The sequence below is a fragment of the Nannospalax galili genome, unplaced genomic scaffold (assembly GCF_000622305.1).
Source record: "Nannospalax galili isolate Female #2095 unplaced genomic scaffold, S.galili_v1.0 scaffold146, whole genome shotgun sequence".
Lineage (NCBI taxonomy): Eukaryota > Metazoa > Chordata > Mammalia > Rodentia > Spalacidae > Nannospalax > Nannospalax galili.
This window is the reverse complement of record NW_008357929.1, coordinates 4722465-4739664: the sequence shown is the minus strand read 5'-3', so window position 1 is coordinate 4739664 and position 17200 is coordinate 4722465. Positions and strand designations below refer to the sequence as shown.

The 17200-nt window shown below is 45.6% G+C and overlaps 1 protein-coding gene across 3 annotated transcripts in view; it reads left to right on the top strand.

Moving 5' to 3' along the window:
- Positions 1-38: 38 nt before the first annotated feature.
- The window catches only part of Shisa6 (shisa family member 6), a 312383-nt gene continuing 295221 nt past the window's right edge, over positions 39-17200 (top strand). For all 3 annotated transcript variants that reach the window (XM_008855703.3, XM_008855702.3, XM_029557622.1), the window contains exon 1: positions 39-715. In XM_008855703.3, the coding sequence (XP_008853925.1) occupies positions 69-715 (647 nt within the window). In that variant the 5' untranslated portion in view covers positions 39-68. The remainder of the gene's footprint in view (positions 716-17200) is intronic.

The window sequence follows — 17200 nt, the reverse complement described above, 5'->3', positions numbered from 1 at the left end:
GCCCGCCCGCCCTCCGGGGTAGCGGCCTGTCGCCCGAGCCTCCCCGCGCCCTCCCGCCCAGCCTCGCCATGGCGCTGCGGCGCCTCCTGCTGCTGCTGCTGCTGCTGCTCTCTCTCCAGTCCCTGCACCTGCTGCCCGGCGCTGACGCTGCCCGCGGTCGCGCCGCCAACCGGACCCTGAGCGCCGGCAACGCTGCCGTCGGGGGCCGCAAATCCGGGGGCGCCCTGGCCCGGGGCGGCCGCGAGCTGAATGGCACCGCCCGGGCATCCGGAGTCCCGGAGGCGGGGAGCCGGCGGGCACAGTCCGCGGCGGCGGCGGCGGCGGCGGCGGCCAGCGCGACTGTCACTTACGAGACTTGCTGGGGCTACTACGACGTGAGCGGCCAGTACGACAAGGAGTTCGAGTGTAACAACAGCGAGAGCGGCTACCTGTACTGCTGCGGCACCTGCTACTACCGCTTCTGCTGTAAGAAGCGCCACGAGAAGCTGGACCAGCGCCAGTGCACCAACTACCAGAGCCCCGTGTGGGTACAGACGCCCAGTACCAAGGTAGTGTCTCCGGGGCCCGAGAACAAGTACGACCCGGAGAAGGACAAGACCAACTTCACCGTCTACATCACCTGCGGGGTGATCGCCTTCGTCATCGTGGCGGGCGTCTTCGCCAAGGTCTCCTATGACAAGGCCCACCGCCCTCCACGAGAGATGAACATCCACAGGTGAGAGGCGTTGCTCGGTGCCTGCCCGTGTCTCCCCGGGTCTCCACCCCTCTTAATAGGCGTTCTGTGTCCTCTTCACGCACACTACACACGTCTCGTCTCCCTAAGTCACTTCCACCATCGTTTCTTTTACGTGCAATAAATCTTGTAACTCTCCTCCATTCCTTAAACACCAGGAAGGCATGCTTCGGAGTTCCAGGGATTTGCAAGGCAAAATGAGAATTGGTGGACTTCTATAATTAGACCAATTCTCTAATCCCCAGAGGAGACCCAGGGTTCTGTTTTTATGGTGTGTTGACCACACTTAGATTTTTTTTTTTTTTTTCAGTCAAACCAGAGTGGCACCTTGATATGAGGAACCAGCTAGTGTGGAACCTCACTGAAACCTCACTGAAAAGAGTAGCAAGTGGGTTAGTATGAGCTGGGATGTCCCCAGGTATTAAGGATGAGAAGGTTGGCTGCCTCTGCTGGGACTAAGGAAAAAAGGTTTCTCATTTCCTGTTGACCAAGCACAGATGGTGTGTCTTAGAGTGGGATGCTTATCTTTCCTGCTGAGGACTTGTTCTTTCAAGCCTGTAGGCAGAACTCTCTGAGTTAATAGTTCTTACTGTGTTCAGCCTGGTTGCGCATCTTTTACTGCACACATGGTAAAGACCCTTCCCAAAACTTACACCAGAAGCTTAAAACATGGTGGTTCATAGTTCCATTCTGATTACCCCACGCCCCCCGCCCCCTGTCACTGGCTTCCAGGGTGATCTTTGGAAAGTTAAAGCGAAAGGGACAGCGGGAACCCAGCTTCTCCTTTAGGATCTTCACACCCAGGGGATGCAAAGTCAGCTCAGCTTCCAGTGCCCACATGAAGATGAATGGTTTGATGTGGCTCACCTCAAAGCCCTATGCCAGGAAAAACTTCCATTCCTAGCACAGGAGTGGGCACTGCCCTAGTTTCCAGGCTAACCCCCTGTCTAGTGCTTGAGTTAGCCCACCAGGTCTTCCTCAGCACATCTACACTTTGCTCATTTTTGCATCCTGCTTATTATCCTCATAGCTTGGAAACCTCATCCCCTTCTTGCTGTGGACATTAATTGCATGTGCCTTGGTGAAAAGAGGAGACAGGCAGAAATTTCCAGGCATGCTGAAAGCTGATCACCACCCCCACACCCTTTGATAGTGTGGGTGTTGGAAAAGATGATCCTCCCTGTCAGATTTTATTGACAAATTCGGTTAATGTGCAGTTTCAAACTCAAGTGCTAGAATTGGGATGATTCCAGAGGGAGTATCCCTCTATAACCTCTCATCACCTGAGCTGGTCCCTACCCTCTTCCTCTAGCCACTCTTACTCAGCATCCCTTCTGGCTTGGGCTGGAATTGTGAGCAATGGTCTGTGGTCAGTCCCTACTCTCAGTACAGAAGACAGGGGGACTGTGAACAAAACACGAGCACCACTCCACTTCCATTGAGTCTGGTCTGGCAGAGAATTCTCTCTTGACTCAGCTTGAAAAGCAGAGAAGGAATTGCATGGGTGCTGAATTGCTGAAGCACGGTTCCTTCTCAGCTACCCACCTTTGCCCCAGGACTGAGGCTTATCTCTCCTTTCTCCTCCTGTCTCATCAAACTTGCTGTGGCTCTTGCCTCTTTTTGGTTGATTCTCACACCTTTCTTGGACTTTCTTCTCTGGGCCATTTTGTCTGTACTTTTAGAGGACGCTGTCCCCTGCCCTGCCCTTGCTGTCTCATACAGTTTGTTCCCCATGATAATATAGTTGTGACCTCAGATTCTGGGATTAGGCATCTTTGAATATGGACATTGGTATGTGATTCAGGAGAAACCACTGTTCTTGATGTTTGTCCCTTCTTCATCACAGACACTTCTAATCCCACACTGGGGTAATTACAGTGACACCATTGGGTCAGTTTCTCTCTGGGGTGGGAGAAGAGGAGCTTTAACTATGAGAAGGGAGCTGAATTTCAGGCCTTAGACCATTATGTAAATATGTGATATTTCTCCCTCAAGTTCACCCTCTGATTTCATTCAGTTCACAGCATCCCTCCCAGCAGCTGCAGTCTCGCCTGATCAGTGCTTTGGGAACCTCCATACCAGTGCTGCTTGGATAGGGGACAATGCTTGTCAGTATATGTGTGGTGGGGGGAAGAGGAGACAGGAGGTAGGAGATGAGAGCTTATCTGTGACACTCCATGAGTGACCTTGGGCAGGTCAGGGAACTTCTTGTTCAGTTCTAGGTAACTCTGGTAAGGCAGCATCCCACCTGAACCTCTTCCAAGTGTGCCAGGTGAGTGCTCACATCACCCTGACATGTATCCCTGGGTGGGAGTGTGGGGCTCATCTCATTCTACTCAACCCCAGAAGCCACTGCTTGTCTCTGTTCCTGGGGGGGTTAGTGCAGGCTGTCTTGTTGGAGAGGCAAGGTAGGGCAGAGAGCACAGTGATGGAGGAAATACATACTCACACCGTAATGAGTTTTTCCTAGGGAAAGTGGGGAGACATAAGAATGTTCAATGTCAGAGGTCTAGTGGGGAGGTGGCATGTGCTTTCAGTTGCAAACTCTTTGAAATAATGCAGTCAAGACATCCTTACTGAAAAGGAGACTAGAACTGTTCTAATATGTGGGCCTCCCTGAAGGCATGCAGATTAGAATCCCTCCTTTGGGCAAACTGTTCAGAGTCTGAGGGAGTTTCAGTGAGAATGGCCTCATTGCAAAGGGATACTGCAGGAGCTTGAGAAGGCTTAAGAGGAGGGATTGACCATCTGCTCTGCCTTGGTGTTCCCAGGCTGGGTAGCCCTCTGCCTGCTCTTTCCTTCTCCTGCAGGGAAGAACAGATTTCACCTTTTCCAGAAGTGATTAGCCCTTGCGAGCATGATTCTGCACCAGAAGTTAGTGTTTGGAGGGGAACAACCAACTGCCTGCTGATTCCAGCAGAGATGCACGTGGGAGTGATGCGAACACACCCCATTAGCTAGTTGGAACTGGGGGTGAAAAAAGAGATACTAGTTCTGTATAGGGATGTCTCACCTTCCTGACTGAACCCCATTTCTACATTCCATTCTTTACTTGCCCCGTTTTAGAACTGCCCAGGCTGGAGCTGGAGCTGACAGTCTGCATGCCGACTGTCACTTCCTGAATGGGTTCTGCAGTGGTTACCTGAAGCTATCTGCTCATAGAATGGCTCCAGGGGTGCAGGCTGTGCTCAGCAGCTAGTTGAGGAGGCTGGACCTTTTGACATTCTCTTCTGCCCTTAGCTGTCTTATATCCAAACCTGTTCCTCCTCCTCACCATGAGTTGATTCATTAATGTCTTAGCTATGAGAATTGCTCTAAGGAGGAACTGTGTAGCTTTTTTTAAAAAATGGCTAATTAACAGATGGGTCAGGAAGCTATTAAGATGCTGTAGACACAGTTGGTGAAGTCAGAGGTGCCTGTACAGGGTTTGGAGAATGAAGGAAGGTGGGCAGGGGAAGATGGGAAAGTGCTCAGGGGAGGTTGCTCAGGGAAGCAGAGCCTGAGTGGATGCCATTAGGAAAAGGGATATGTGTTTAGGAGGCAACTCATCAGCAAAGTACATCTCTGAATTAACCTGCATATTTATGGGGTAGGCCAGGGAAGACCTTGTTCTACCTTTTTCTCCCTCCAGAAATCAATTACAAACCCAGAGAGTTGTTTTCCCTTCCAGTCACAACACTGTCATAACAGGACCACTCCAGAGTTGAGTTAGTGAAGAACTCTTCTCAGGTACCTAGGGACAACTTGTCAAATCCCCTCAAACACTCCATTTTCTGAAGTACTGTTGACTACTTGTAATGAATTGATGTAAACAGAGTCAACTTGTTTTTAACTTCTGATACAGCTGTTTGCAAAGAAAGGGATTAAAAAAAAAATCTTGCCTTGGACTGAAGATCTTATGTTTATCTTTTACTTCAAGTTTTAAAAATCCATGTAGGAAGAGCTGAGAAATTACAGGAGGATTATGGAAGCGGGTTTAGGGGCAGGTCAACAGGAAGATAGAAAGAAGATAGGAAGAGTGAGAAAGTGATTGGGTGAAAAGTTTGATGACTACCACCAATGGGACAAAGTCGCATTGGCCAGACCCTCTAACAGGGATTCTTGAATATGCGTGGATTCTTTGGGTCATCACGCTCACTCTGAGTAGGCAGGAAATGGCTCAGACTATAAAGAGAACACTTATAAAGCATTCTGTCTTTGACACACAGGTTCACTGGTTTCTTTCTTGCTTTAGTTTTTTTTTGTTGTTGTTGATTGTTTTTTGACAGGGTCTTCCTAGTCACAGCCCACCTGGACGTCACGATGTGAACCAGGGTGGCCTCAATCTTGCACAGAACCATGTGCCTCTGCCTCCCAAGGGCTGGGATTAAAGACACACGCCACCATGACCGGCTCTTTCTTGCTTTAGAAGTGCAGCCATGCAAATACTTTTCAATAGTCCTGAGACCTTAACCATCCTCGATCTTGTCACTTACTGCTTTCACGTTCCTTTTCTGCCATGCCCCAAGCTCGGAAGACCTGCACATCTGCTTCCCCATCCCAAGACTCAGAGCACATTCATTTCAAGGAATCTGTTGCTAAGATCTGGAGTGCTTACAGTTCTAGACTGCTAAGACACTAGTAGAAGATAAAGTCTAAAGATAAAGTCATTGTTTCCAACTGATTTCAGTGAGAGATTGCATTGACTCGCGTTGATTCAAATCAGTTGTGCAGAAAGCAGTGGTTAAGACAGCTAAAAAGTGCTGAGTGAAAGAGGTCAGTTCACCAGTCCCAGATAGACACGCCTACAGATCTGGAATAAAAGGGAACAGTACCAAAAGGAACTTTCTCTCTCTAGCTCCGCTGGCTGACTTATTCAGGCCTGACAGGCTTGTATTTCAGGTCTTAACTTTCTAGCTTCTTTCTTTAGCCAGGGAAGGCCCCTACCTACTGCATGTTGCATGTTGGAGTGAGTGCCTGGCTACCTTTCTTCTTTCCTGCATTGGTTTTGTTCATTTGAAGTCCTGACAACCTATGTTTGAAACCATCACAGATTCAAGTGCATTCCATTGTTTCACATTCTTGGTCCTGTTCCCTGACAATATCTATCTCGTGAAACCACAGAATTATGGTTTGACTTTATGGATGTCTAAGATGTCTCCAGTTGGCCTGAGGGGGCTATGGTGTTATTATGCTAGCCTAAGCTACATTCATTATGAAAATACTTCCTGTTGTGATTTCCCCCTTTTCTCTACCTTCAGAAGCTCCAACTCATTATTTTCCCTGAGTCACATTTCTAACCTCATATTTGTACTGTTTGTGTTGGCAGATGTTAGAGAAAAAGAGGGCTGGATGGGAGGGGAGTTAGCAGCAAATCCTTCAAGGGTCTCAGATCCTTGGCCTTCAACCTCTAGTATGCTTATTTTAAAATCAGGGTAGATTGCTAATTCAATTCTTTTCTTTTTCTACAAGTAAAACCAAAGTCTTGTGAAAAGGCAGACTAGCATACTCTGTTATTTTGCCATCCATTTGAAAATCATGGGCTTATTCCCATAGGCAAGTCATTTGGTCCAACTCCCTAATTCTATGTGAAGGAGCCTGGGTACCTGAAATCACCAGAGCCTAGGTCACAGTACCAAGTTCCCCAGCTACTAGGTGAATGAACTTGGACTAAAAGCTTCAGCTCCCATGTCCTAGACCTAGGTTCAAGCTTATTCTCAGTAAAAGCCTAGTCTGCCTTACTTTATGCTTGAGTCCTAGCCATCAGCAATAACTTTCAGACACTTGCAGATGAGAGTGACAGCCTTCTTTCTCTTCCTCCTCTGTATCTAGCTCTTGTACCTTACCTGGCTCAGTGTTTCCATTTACCAAAATGATTTCCTTGATCATCCCTGGTCTTTTGTGCAGTTTCTTCCCATTCTTTTCTAAAGGGCAATAACCAGATCTAAGCGTAATCCTTTAATAAGTTGTGAGTAATGCAGACTGTTGAAAAAGGAAAATATAGCACATGCTAAAGAAGTTTGGTCCAGAGCAGCGAGGAATTGCTGAATAACACTGTGGGCAGAAGTCTGCAATTAAAAATGTGGCTATGGATGCTTCCTATTTCACCTGGAAATTGAAGAGACTTTCTGAGACTTACAGCATCAGTGAGGTCCAGCCTTGCCAGAGTCTGGGGCCTCCAGTCCTCTATGGTCTTGTGTGTGTGTGTGTGTGTGTGTGTGTGTGTGTGTGTGTGTGTGGCCCCGTGTGTGTGTGTGTGTGTGTGTGTGTGTGTGTGTGTGTGTGTGGCTCCAGGGTCACCCTCCAGGATGGCTTCTGCATATGTAAGATAGCTCTGTGAGACACAAGAACACAATTCCTCACGTCAGTTGTTTCCTTTCTTAGCTTTATACAAGCTGAATCTGTGTGACATGAAACTGGGGGGCTTTGCATGAGATGTGCCTGATCATCCCTTTGAAAGGACTGGAGTGTCTATTAATGAATTGTCTTTCCAAGCACCTTGGGAGGCCACATGCTGATTCTTTTTTAGAAAAATGTCTCCATGGTACCTCTCTTGGAAGTACTTTGAGCATCTATGGCCTGTTGTTTTGGCTTTCTGTAATCACAGTGTATTTTTACCCTCCTAGGGAGTGTAATAAGTCATGGGTGAGGCTGATGAATGGACAAGGTGAGAGGGAATCGCAAGTGTTTCCACTAATGAGAACTGCCCTGAGAAGCAGCTCCCCTGTCTCTAAAGGCAGGAGTCCCAAGGAAGGACTGAGCAATTAACAGCAGCCCTGCAAGTGGGCTCTGCACCTACCATGACCATGTGGATGGGAGCTCCTCACATGGAAGGATAACCGCTGCCCTGCAGAAAGATCAGTTTCACGTGATAGCAGTGTGTTGGGCAGGCTGTGGGGTAGTTGGAAGAGAGGACAAAAGGAAGGAGTTGAATTTGCATCAAACATTTCAGATAACTATCCAAAAACGGTGAAAAAAAAAGAATGTCCCACATTTCTGCATAAAATAGTAGACAGATCTCTCGATTTAGCTTCCTGCTTTGATACTGAGGGTAAAGGGACCCAGTTTCCTTGGGATTCATGCAGAGAGAAAGCATGGGATCAGAGCCCCTGTTCACTGTCCCCCACCCTCTCTCCATCAGAGGGCCACTGCCTCTGCAACTCTGTATTCAGTCAGACTGCCATAGACTCTTACAGACCCATGAATCTGAGGCTGTCATGAGCACTGCTGATAGATTCAGAACACCCATTTATCACCTCCACTTTCCCATACCCCAACATTTATATTCATGGGATTGGTTGAGACCAAGAGTAAGTTTAAGGGTAAAGGACAGGGGGCCTCCCAGTGCAGCCTGGGTGGGTGGGGAGAGCCTTGGATATGCGGCCTCAGTTGGGGGTTTTCTTCCATTCTCAATCAGGAGTTAGGAGACAGTGAAGGCCTGGATACTTGTATCACTTTCATAGGCTCCTTCAATGCCTAGGAAGGCCAGTTTTGGACATTCCTAAGTGAGTCTGTCCCACTATAGGCTTGAGGAATGATGTCAAGAGGGAAGGAGCTCTTTCTCCTAAGAACTTGCACTCTTCCATATCTGTGAAACCCTAGAACACTACGAGGCCCTAAGCCTTCTGTTAGATGAGGTCTCAAGCAGGCATGTCTAGCTTGCCCTATTCAGCACTTTCCATATATAGTCCTGCTGTTCTCCCTGCCTCAGCCCCTGGAATCTAGAGGCCCATTTTACAGATGAGGAAACCTACTCAGAGAGACACAGTGACTTGCCCAAGGCCACACCACCAGTTTGTTGCCCATCTCTGAATCCCTTTGGGGTCTAGAAGGTCAACTGTCTCCCAGCATCCTGACTAAAGGAGTCAGTGACACTCAGAACGCTCAAGAAGGCAGTCTCCCCTGCTTGTGCCTGGGACAGGCTGTCACCACAAAAGACCAAGAGATTAAATGACCTCTTCCAGGGATAGTGACCCCACTTAGACTGCATGGCAAGGTACAGAAGTGCCAGGACAGTGAAAAGGCTTTGTCTCAAGAATGGATGATGTTTGTTGAGATGATGAAGGCATACAAAGAAATATAAGAAAGAAGACTACACCTTGCTAGTCACTGAGGGAGAAAAGAACCACAAAACTCTTCACGGCTTTGGAAGAAGCCCTGGGCAACTCTGCATGAGTCACAGCCCTTGAGAGAGGTGAGAGGAGCTAGGGGAATGGAGGAAAGATGTGGTCTGGGGAGAGGATAGACCTCAGGCCATCCCTGGTTTTAATTACTGAGACCTGCAGCTGGCAAACAGCTCCATTTATCATAGTCTCCCCTGACCCCCATTCCATTTATAACAAGGGCTGCGGTCAACTCCTTGTCCATTTGTGCTGTCTTATCTTCTTACTCCCATCCTCCTTGCTGTGTACTCAAAACTTGCTTTTTCTCCATGTCTGTCTGTTTCCTTCTGAAGTCCTCAGACCTGAAGGGCTGAGATATCCTAACAACCACAGCTGGCTATGTTCTCCAGCTCAGTTTTCTCAGGGTGGCAGCCAGCATAGGACACATCCTGGTCTACAAACCCACAGCAGGGGTACCTGAGCAGAGATTCTCCTCTGCTGGATGGTACGTAGAAGCCTTTTCACTAGCCTCCAGAAACCCAGCTCTGCTGAGCACTGTCTAGTTCCTTTGCTCCCCTTACAGCCGTGTACCTTCCTAAACTGAGAAACAGGATAATCCCTGGATCATCCTTGTCCAAAACCACTTTCCCTGTCTCCAGGCCTCTGGGAGCTGGAGCTCCAGTGGGACTCTGGGTGGCCAGAACCTTGGCCCTGTGCCCTGATGTTGGGAGAAGAGTCGTTGCTTTCCATAGCCGTCACAAACACTCATTATTCCTTGCTTTTCTGGCATTTTGTCTCGTGTCCTGTTCCCATTAGCTTCTGCATTAAAGTCTCATTACTCAGCACACCTGTCCTCTGGACGTAATTGTTGTTCCCTTAGCCAAATGTCCTCTTCCGGGAAGTGGGGATTCCACCCTTCCTTCTTCCTGCACTCAAGCTGCTCCCTGGGGAGGAACTTGGACCTTGGGGGGAGCTGTTAATTAAGTGGCATCTGAAATTGCCTTCTAGATCCCTTTCAAACTAAGAACTAAGACCTTTGCTGGGGTTTGGCAGATGGGGGTGGGGTAGCAGAGTAGGAAATTGTCAGGAAGCTTTTATTATTATTTTTTCCAGTTTGGAAAATCAGGGTCAGATCTGAGCAAGAGAGGGTAGAGATTTGCATCACTAGTGTTCAGGCAGCTTTATTGGAGGGTGAATAAGGGTCACATCAAGCCACCTCCACGAAGTGATTGGCAGGAGGCCAGTCCAGATGATGTCACTGCTTCAGAACTGGTGAAAGACTACATATAGAGCACTGCCTTCTTGCTGGCTGTCTCTGAGTTTTGTTTGTTGTTTTGTGGTTTTTATTTGTTTTTTTTTTGAGACAGGGTCTCCCAGTAGGCTTAGAACTCACTATGTAGACGAGGCTGGACTCTATCTCACAGACATCCTCCTGCCTCTGCCTCTGGAGTGTGGGGATTAAAGGCGTGTACCACCACAACTAGCTTGTCCCTGACTTTTTACTGCATCTGAAGAAATCTGCCTACATTTTTGCTGGGAGTGATGGCCTGTAGGCGTGGGGGACTAGCACAGCTTCTCTGTGCTTAGGTGATCCATACCCAGCTTCAGACCCAGGATCCACGCCCATACCAGTCCCACCCCTCCCCACTCTCAAACATTTGCAAAAGGTCTTTGAGCAAAGACTGTCCCATTTCTGCTCCACTTTAAAGTCATATCATTAGGATGTTTCTTCTTGTTACTTTGGGGTCTCCTTCACGGCCACTGCTTTCCCATCTATCCTTCTTTTCATTCCTGGTCACTACTTTTGGCAAGTTGTCATTCCTTCCCCTCTCCTTCCAGCTTTCCTCCTTGATTGTGTCCAGCTGTAACTTCATTAAATGGCATCCATGTAGATGCCACTAATTTAAAATTTATCCAAACTAGACCTGGGAGAAGTTGTTTTTCTTTTCTCTGTCTGATAAAAAGCTGCAATGAACAGATTAATAGCTCAGACAAGACTGAGAAGAGGGTGCAGAGCACATCTACGATGTAGAAGGACAGACTGCCTCTGAGCAGGCCAGGTAGACAATTGGCATGCTAATGACCAATTGTTCACCTCTATTTAATAAAGTAGCTTTCCAAAGATCAATTTTATTTTACTTTTTAAAAATTCACTTAAGGGGCTGGAGAGATGGCTTGGCAGTTAATAACACTGACTACTCTTACATAGGACCTGGGTTTGGTTTCTAGCACCCACGCAGTGGCTAGCTAACAACTGTCCTAATTCCAGTTCCAGGGGATCCGATGCCCTCTTCTGACCTCCTTGGGCATTGCATGACATAGGTGCATTATATACATGCACATAAAATTAAAATAATTAAATTCACTTAAAACCCTGCAATGGCTCAAGAAAAATGTACTGACTAGCTGGGTCTGATGGGTCAGGCCTATAATCTCAGTTATTCCAAAGGCTGAGGTAGGAAGATCACAAATGCAAGGCCTGCCTGGGCTACAGAGTAAGTTTAAACAACTTTAACAAGACCCTGCCTTAAAATAAAAAGTAAAAAGAAGGGTACGGACGGAACACTCGGTTAGCATGCATGAAGCACTAGGTGGAATCCTCAGTAACACACACACACACACACACACACACACACACACACACACACGATCAATTCCTGTAAGTGTTCTGTGATTCTATGCTCCTTCACTTATTGGGAATAGCCCACCTCTAACTCTACAGAATGAATGATGCTCCACTCCCTTCAAACTCTCTTTTTAATTCCTTCTGGGGACACCCTCCAATTTTTTCTTCTTTTATCTTTTCTTGTTTCATTTCCTTATGGTTTTAGAATCTATCAGCTCTCATTTAGCTTTGAGAATTACTATGTATTAGTCATAGCTGCAGGATAGCCTGCTGGCCTTCAGAGGAAAGGGGTGCAGAGGCAGACTTCAAACAACTTTCCCCACTTCTGAGGAACAGAGGACATTGAGATTTACTTTTATTCCCTTTGAGGTTCTTGCTCAGTAGCCTAATGAACCTGTGTACAAATCATTGTCCCACCTCTAAAACATGACAGGAAACAGTTAGCAGATACCATTGCCCTGTACAAGAAAGGACTTTGACATCCCTCCAGTCATCAGCCTGTGTGCCCTCGAGGGACATCTCTAGTGACATCTAGCAAAGCTCTTTCCTTTCACTTTAGGAGGCTGACATTTTCTTTTCCTCCCTTGGAACATTTCCTGGAAGTAGAGATAGGAAACTACTTCTGTCACTTTCTGTCTCCATGATCTTGAATGAGTCCCTTGGCCCTTCTGGTCTGTTAGCTTGGATGTGAGGAATACATTGTAGAAATATGGGCCTCTATGGCCCATTCTAACCTCAGCGCACCTGGAGGGTCATCTGTATGTAAGAGAGGCTGCCCTGGGGTGGAAGAAAATGCATTTTCCTTATATCTTCCATTCCTAGAAGAATGCCCTTTGAAAATGGCCTCTTCAGGATGCTTGGTTTTAGCATCTTCATCTTGTAAAATCTCTTGGTAGAAAGGGATTTACAAGGCTTTTTTAGTGCCCTTCCTCAGGGCATCAGTTCCCCTCCTCTTGGGACATAAGTGTCCATGCAGGCATCTGGTCTATTGTTAGGATGCGGTTTTAGCTGATTTTCATGGGGGCCCAAACGGACTCTCCCATGGGACTATACCCTCTCTTCTGCAGGACTCCAAACATCTCCTTGAGGACAACAGTCAAGGCCCTTTCATCACCTCTTCTCCTGAATCAATATCCATATTCATGAATCTCCCCTATGGGATGCGACTTCAAGTCTTTCTCCCCATCCAGCGGCTATCTACCTAGAAAAGGGGATGCCTACCACATGCGGGGCTCAATCACTGATACTCAGCTTAAAGATTGGAGAGTTTCTGTAGGAAAACTTCTTGAAAAAAAGATCCAGGCAGCATCTTTTCTTGGAGGTATGTCCCACCCCTGGGGCAAGACAAGAGTGCTGGCCTATTTTGGTCAAACCAGAACAGTGCCCAGCCTAATGAAAATAACTGAATGATCAAATAATGCTTTCATGAATATGAGTTTGCTTTAGCATGGAAATGAGAATGTTTAAACTTAAAGAAGGAAACGATGGATAGAGGGAAGCACGAAGGAAGTATAAAGGGAGAGAGGAAGAAAAAAAGAAGAAAAAGAATCCTAAATGAATACTTTTTAGAACATGTCTCCTTAGGTCGATGTGTCCGCCTATTCATGCCCAGGCAGAACAGAGACGGTTTTACTCATGCTGTGAACCCTTTGCCTTTCCGTGGGCCTTCGACTCGATGGTTCCATGCAGGATAGAGGAAACACAACCCCTGACAGCATGGTAGAAAGGAACACAAGCTCTTTGCATTTGACTCTCCAGGTCTAAGTGTAGGCTTTTGCAAAGCCTGGTGTGTGAGCATATAGGCGTCCTGTCCTCAGGCTGGGTGGGAAATATGGGCTGTGGGTGGTCCCGTCCAGGATTACTGTGGCCACAGCTGGATCATATGATTGGAAATTTTTGTTCAGTCAGTTCCTAAGACTTTCTACTTTCACCTGTGCTCTGGTTGTGTTTCTGTGGGCTGAGCTTGTGTAAGATTTATTTAGTCAAATATTTATATAGTGCTTCCTAAGCACCAGATTCTGTTATAAGAGCTTTATAAATATTAACTCATCTAATCTTCACAATGACCCTATGAGGTAGACATTATTTTTTGCCTTGTTATTTTGGCCTTAATTTTTCAATGAGGAAACCAAGCCATGGGGAGTGTAAGTAGCTAGCAAATAACTTCCAGTATACTAAGTGGCTAGCATTCTAACTTACCACCCTGGTTCAGAATCCCAGTGTTTAGTCACCAGGCTCTCTTGTCTGTGTTTTGCTCACCTATAGACTTAGGTCTGTGCCAATAGCAGAAACAAAGGCCAACCAACCGTAGCAGTTGATTTGTATCTTACATACAGGTGCATTTATGAACTCATCCAACACCTGGCTGACATTTTGGTAGCAGTTTTGTCTTTCCACTTTCATTTGGTAGCCACATTTGACATATTCAAATCTTGGATTCATTCTCAAATCATCCAAAGATTTCTCGAAGTCTCTGTTTGGTACTAATGCTTCTGTATTTCCTAGACCTGGGTAAATTTGCATTGTAATTCCTGGGGTCTGGAGGGAAGTGTGTAAAGATGATGCTGTTAGGAATGAATGGGCCTGTAGGGGCTGCACGCTGACTCTACCTAGCTCTGGGCTAGTTGCTATCCACAGCCTCAGGACCAGTATACATCGGGATGGAACGACTGGCTCTGATTGCTTGAAAAACAGAACAAGCAGGCCATGCCTTTCCTTGTAGAGATGTTTACTGGCTGTGATGAATTCCAATTATGCTGGGGACAACTCAGACCTGCAGAACAGCTCAATGCAGATGCATAGACATTGTTAACCAACAAATGAGATCCCCACATCCATTCTGCGCCTCTCTGTTTGAGGAGAGCGGTCTTCTGCACACACAAAGCCAGCAGCTGTGTTTTTCAAGTGGACTGTGAGAAAACTGGGAATAGGGAGAAATAAATTAAGCTATTCTCCTTGGTCTGAGGTTATTAAAAATATATTCATTTCAGTTGTCCTGACTGCAGATTTTAGAGGATAAAGCACTCTGACTGTCCAGTAGAGTTGCAAAGAAAAATGTCAAAGAGGACACTAGCCTGTCCTCAAGTTCAATGTCAGTAAAAGCTCGGTTATTCAGTACTGAAATATCTGGAATCCTTTACCTAGCTGAAATAAAGCATCTGTATACTACTTCTAGGGAAAATAAAATAGAGGCTGGATCAGAGCTTTACAGGAAACAACCAAAACCAACTTCCATGATCTGTCTTGCAGTTTTAATGAAATAGTTCCCTTACTGTACATTTTACTTAGCTTTCTCTGTGAAGGAACCAAAAATGAGATTGATGGCTCTCTCGTGAAGAACCCACATTCTTAACAACAAAAAGAATTAATCATCACATTCAGTATTCTCAATTAAGCAGGGATGCTTTTAGAAAATTCTTCAAAACCAAGAGTGTTCTCATTAGTCTTTAGGACTGAACCGCAATAGTTTATTCGTGGAATAGTTTATCATTTTGGCCCTTTATCACACCACCCAGTATCATCAGTTTCTTTTTACCCCTTCCAACAAGAGAAAAGGCATGACTGGGGGTCTGACCATCCAGCTGGCCTTGCTCTTGGTACAGAACAGCTTAATGAACACTAGTTGAGCCTATTTTCTCCCTTCTGCAGCATTTATATGGCTCAGAAGTCCAGGGATGTAGCTGAGGACAAAGTCTGGTTTCCATTTGGTCCACTTCAGTGAGCAGGGGTATTTCTGGGGTCCTCATGGACAGTATATTAATTGATAAAAGAAAAAGACTTACTTCGAGGAGACCCGAGTTTTACCATCTCCTTGGTGAGTGAAAATAAAGGCAGAAAATCGGAAGCTTCTTATTTGGTATTTCTTTGTCATGCTTGCTTTCAGACTCAGAAATTAATGAAGACCAGAGGACCAGAGCTCTAGTTCCCCTTTCCAGAGTCATGCAGAGAAGGATCTAATAAAGCATAGTTGTGCCTGTTCAGGATTTCATTTGAGAAGAGATTGGCTGTTATAATCCCTGGAAAGTTTCAAAGCTGTTGGTGTTAATGATTAATAGAACTGAGCTGTTGAGCTGCAGCTGAATTCTGGGGTCTAGGTAGATTTTTTCCACTAAGGATTAAATACTGTCTAAAATCTTATTGTTCAGAGGCCATGATAGGGACATAAGAGGTAAAAAAAAAAAAAAAAGCTGAAGAGGTTAGAAGGATGGATAAATTGATGGGATGCATGGATGTGTGGGTGAGCAAGTGAGTGAATTAGAAGGTAGGTAGATGGATAGGTGGGTGGGTAGATGAGTGAATGAGTGAGGGCAGTGGATGGCTAGGTGGATGAGTGGGATGAAGAGGGGTAGATGGGTGCATGAATGAAGGGAGGGTGCATGGATTGTTGGGTGGGTGCAGCGGATGGATTGGTGGGTGTGTGGGATAAATGGATGAATGGGTAGGTGGATGGATGGGTAGGTATATGGATGCTAGATGGATGGTGGGTGCAGTGGGTATATAGATGGATGACTGGGTGGGATGAGTAGGTAAATAGATGGATTAATGGGTGGATAGGTACAATTGATGAATGGATGGGTGAGTGGGTGAATAAGTGGTATAAATGGATGCTTGGATAGATAGATAAAGTGATGGATGGGTAGGTAGGTGAAGTGGCTATATAGACAGATGAGTGGGGATGAATGGATGGATGGGCTGGCGAGTGAATGGATGAGTGGATACAGGGGACAAACAGGTGGATGGACGGGATGCATAAACAGAAGGATGAGTGGACAGAAGGATGAGTGCATGAATAATTCATGGGTAATTTAGTGCTATTTCATCTGACCCTGTAATTTTACCTATCCATGAAATCTGGACTTACCATTTACTAGCTATGGACAAGATACATGAACTCTTAAAATATTTTATTATTTTTATTTTATTTTATGTGTATGACTATTTTATGTGTGTACTTTGGCAAGATACATGAACTTTTTAAATATTTTATTCATTATTTTTATTTTATGTGTATGACTATTTTATGTGTGTACTTTGGCAAGATACATGAACTTTTTAAATATTTTATTCATTATTTTTATTTTATGTGTATGACTATTTTATGTGTGTACTTTGGCAAGATACATGAACTTTTTAAATATTTTATTCATTATTTTTATTTTATGTGTATGAATGTATTGCCTACGTATGTATAAGGGCACCTGTGCCATGCAGTGCCCTCAGATGTCAGAAGAGGATGTCGGACCCCCTGGAACTGGAGTTAGGGATGGTTATTAGCTGCCATGTGGGTGTTGGGAATTAAACCCAGGTCCTCTGCAAGAGCAGCCAGTGCTCTTAACTGATGAGCCAACTCTCCAGCCCCAAGATACACAACATCTTAAAGTCTTATTTTCCTTTTCAGTAAACTAGGGCTAACGCACCTACTATTAGGTTATAAAATATAACCTAGGATTCTGGGATATAATTTAAGACTTTAGCCCAGTATCTGGCACATAGTAATCACTCAATAAAGGAGTCTTCAGTTTTCACGCAGGAAAGACTGTGAAGGAAAGTTATGAACAAGATGCTTATTTTTTTTGTTATTAAGGGAAGGCATTTGCCATTTTAACAAAGAATCTATGTTTTGAATGCAGGTGGCAGCATTTAAGAATGTTGCCTGGATTTGGTCACTATGGACATTGAGATAGCTAAGCACTTAGTGGAATTCAAAGACATTTTCGCATTCTTGAGACCACTGACAATATTTCTGGAGATTTTAAGCAA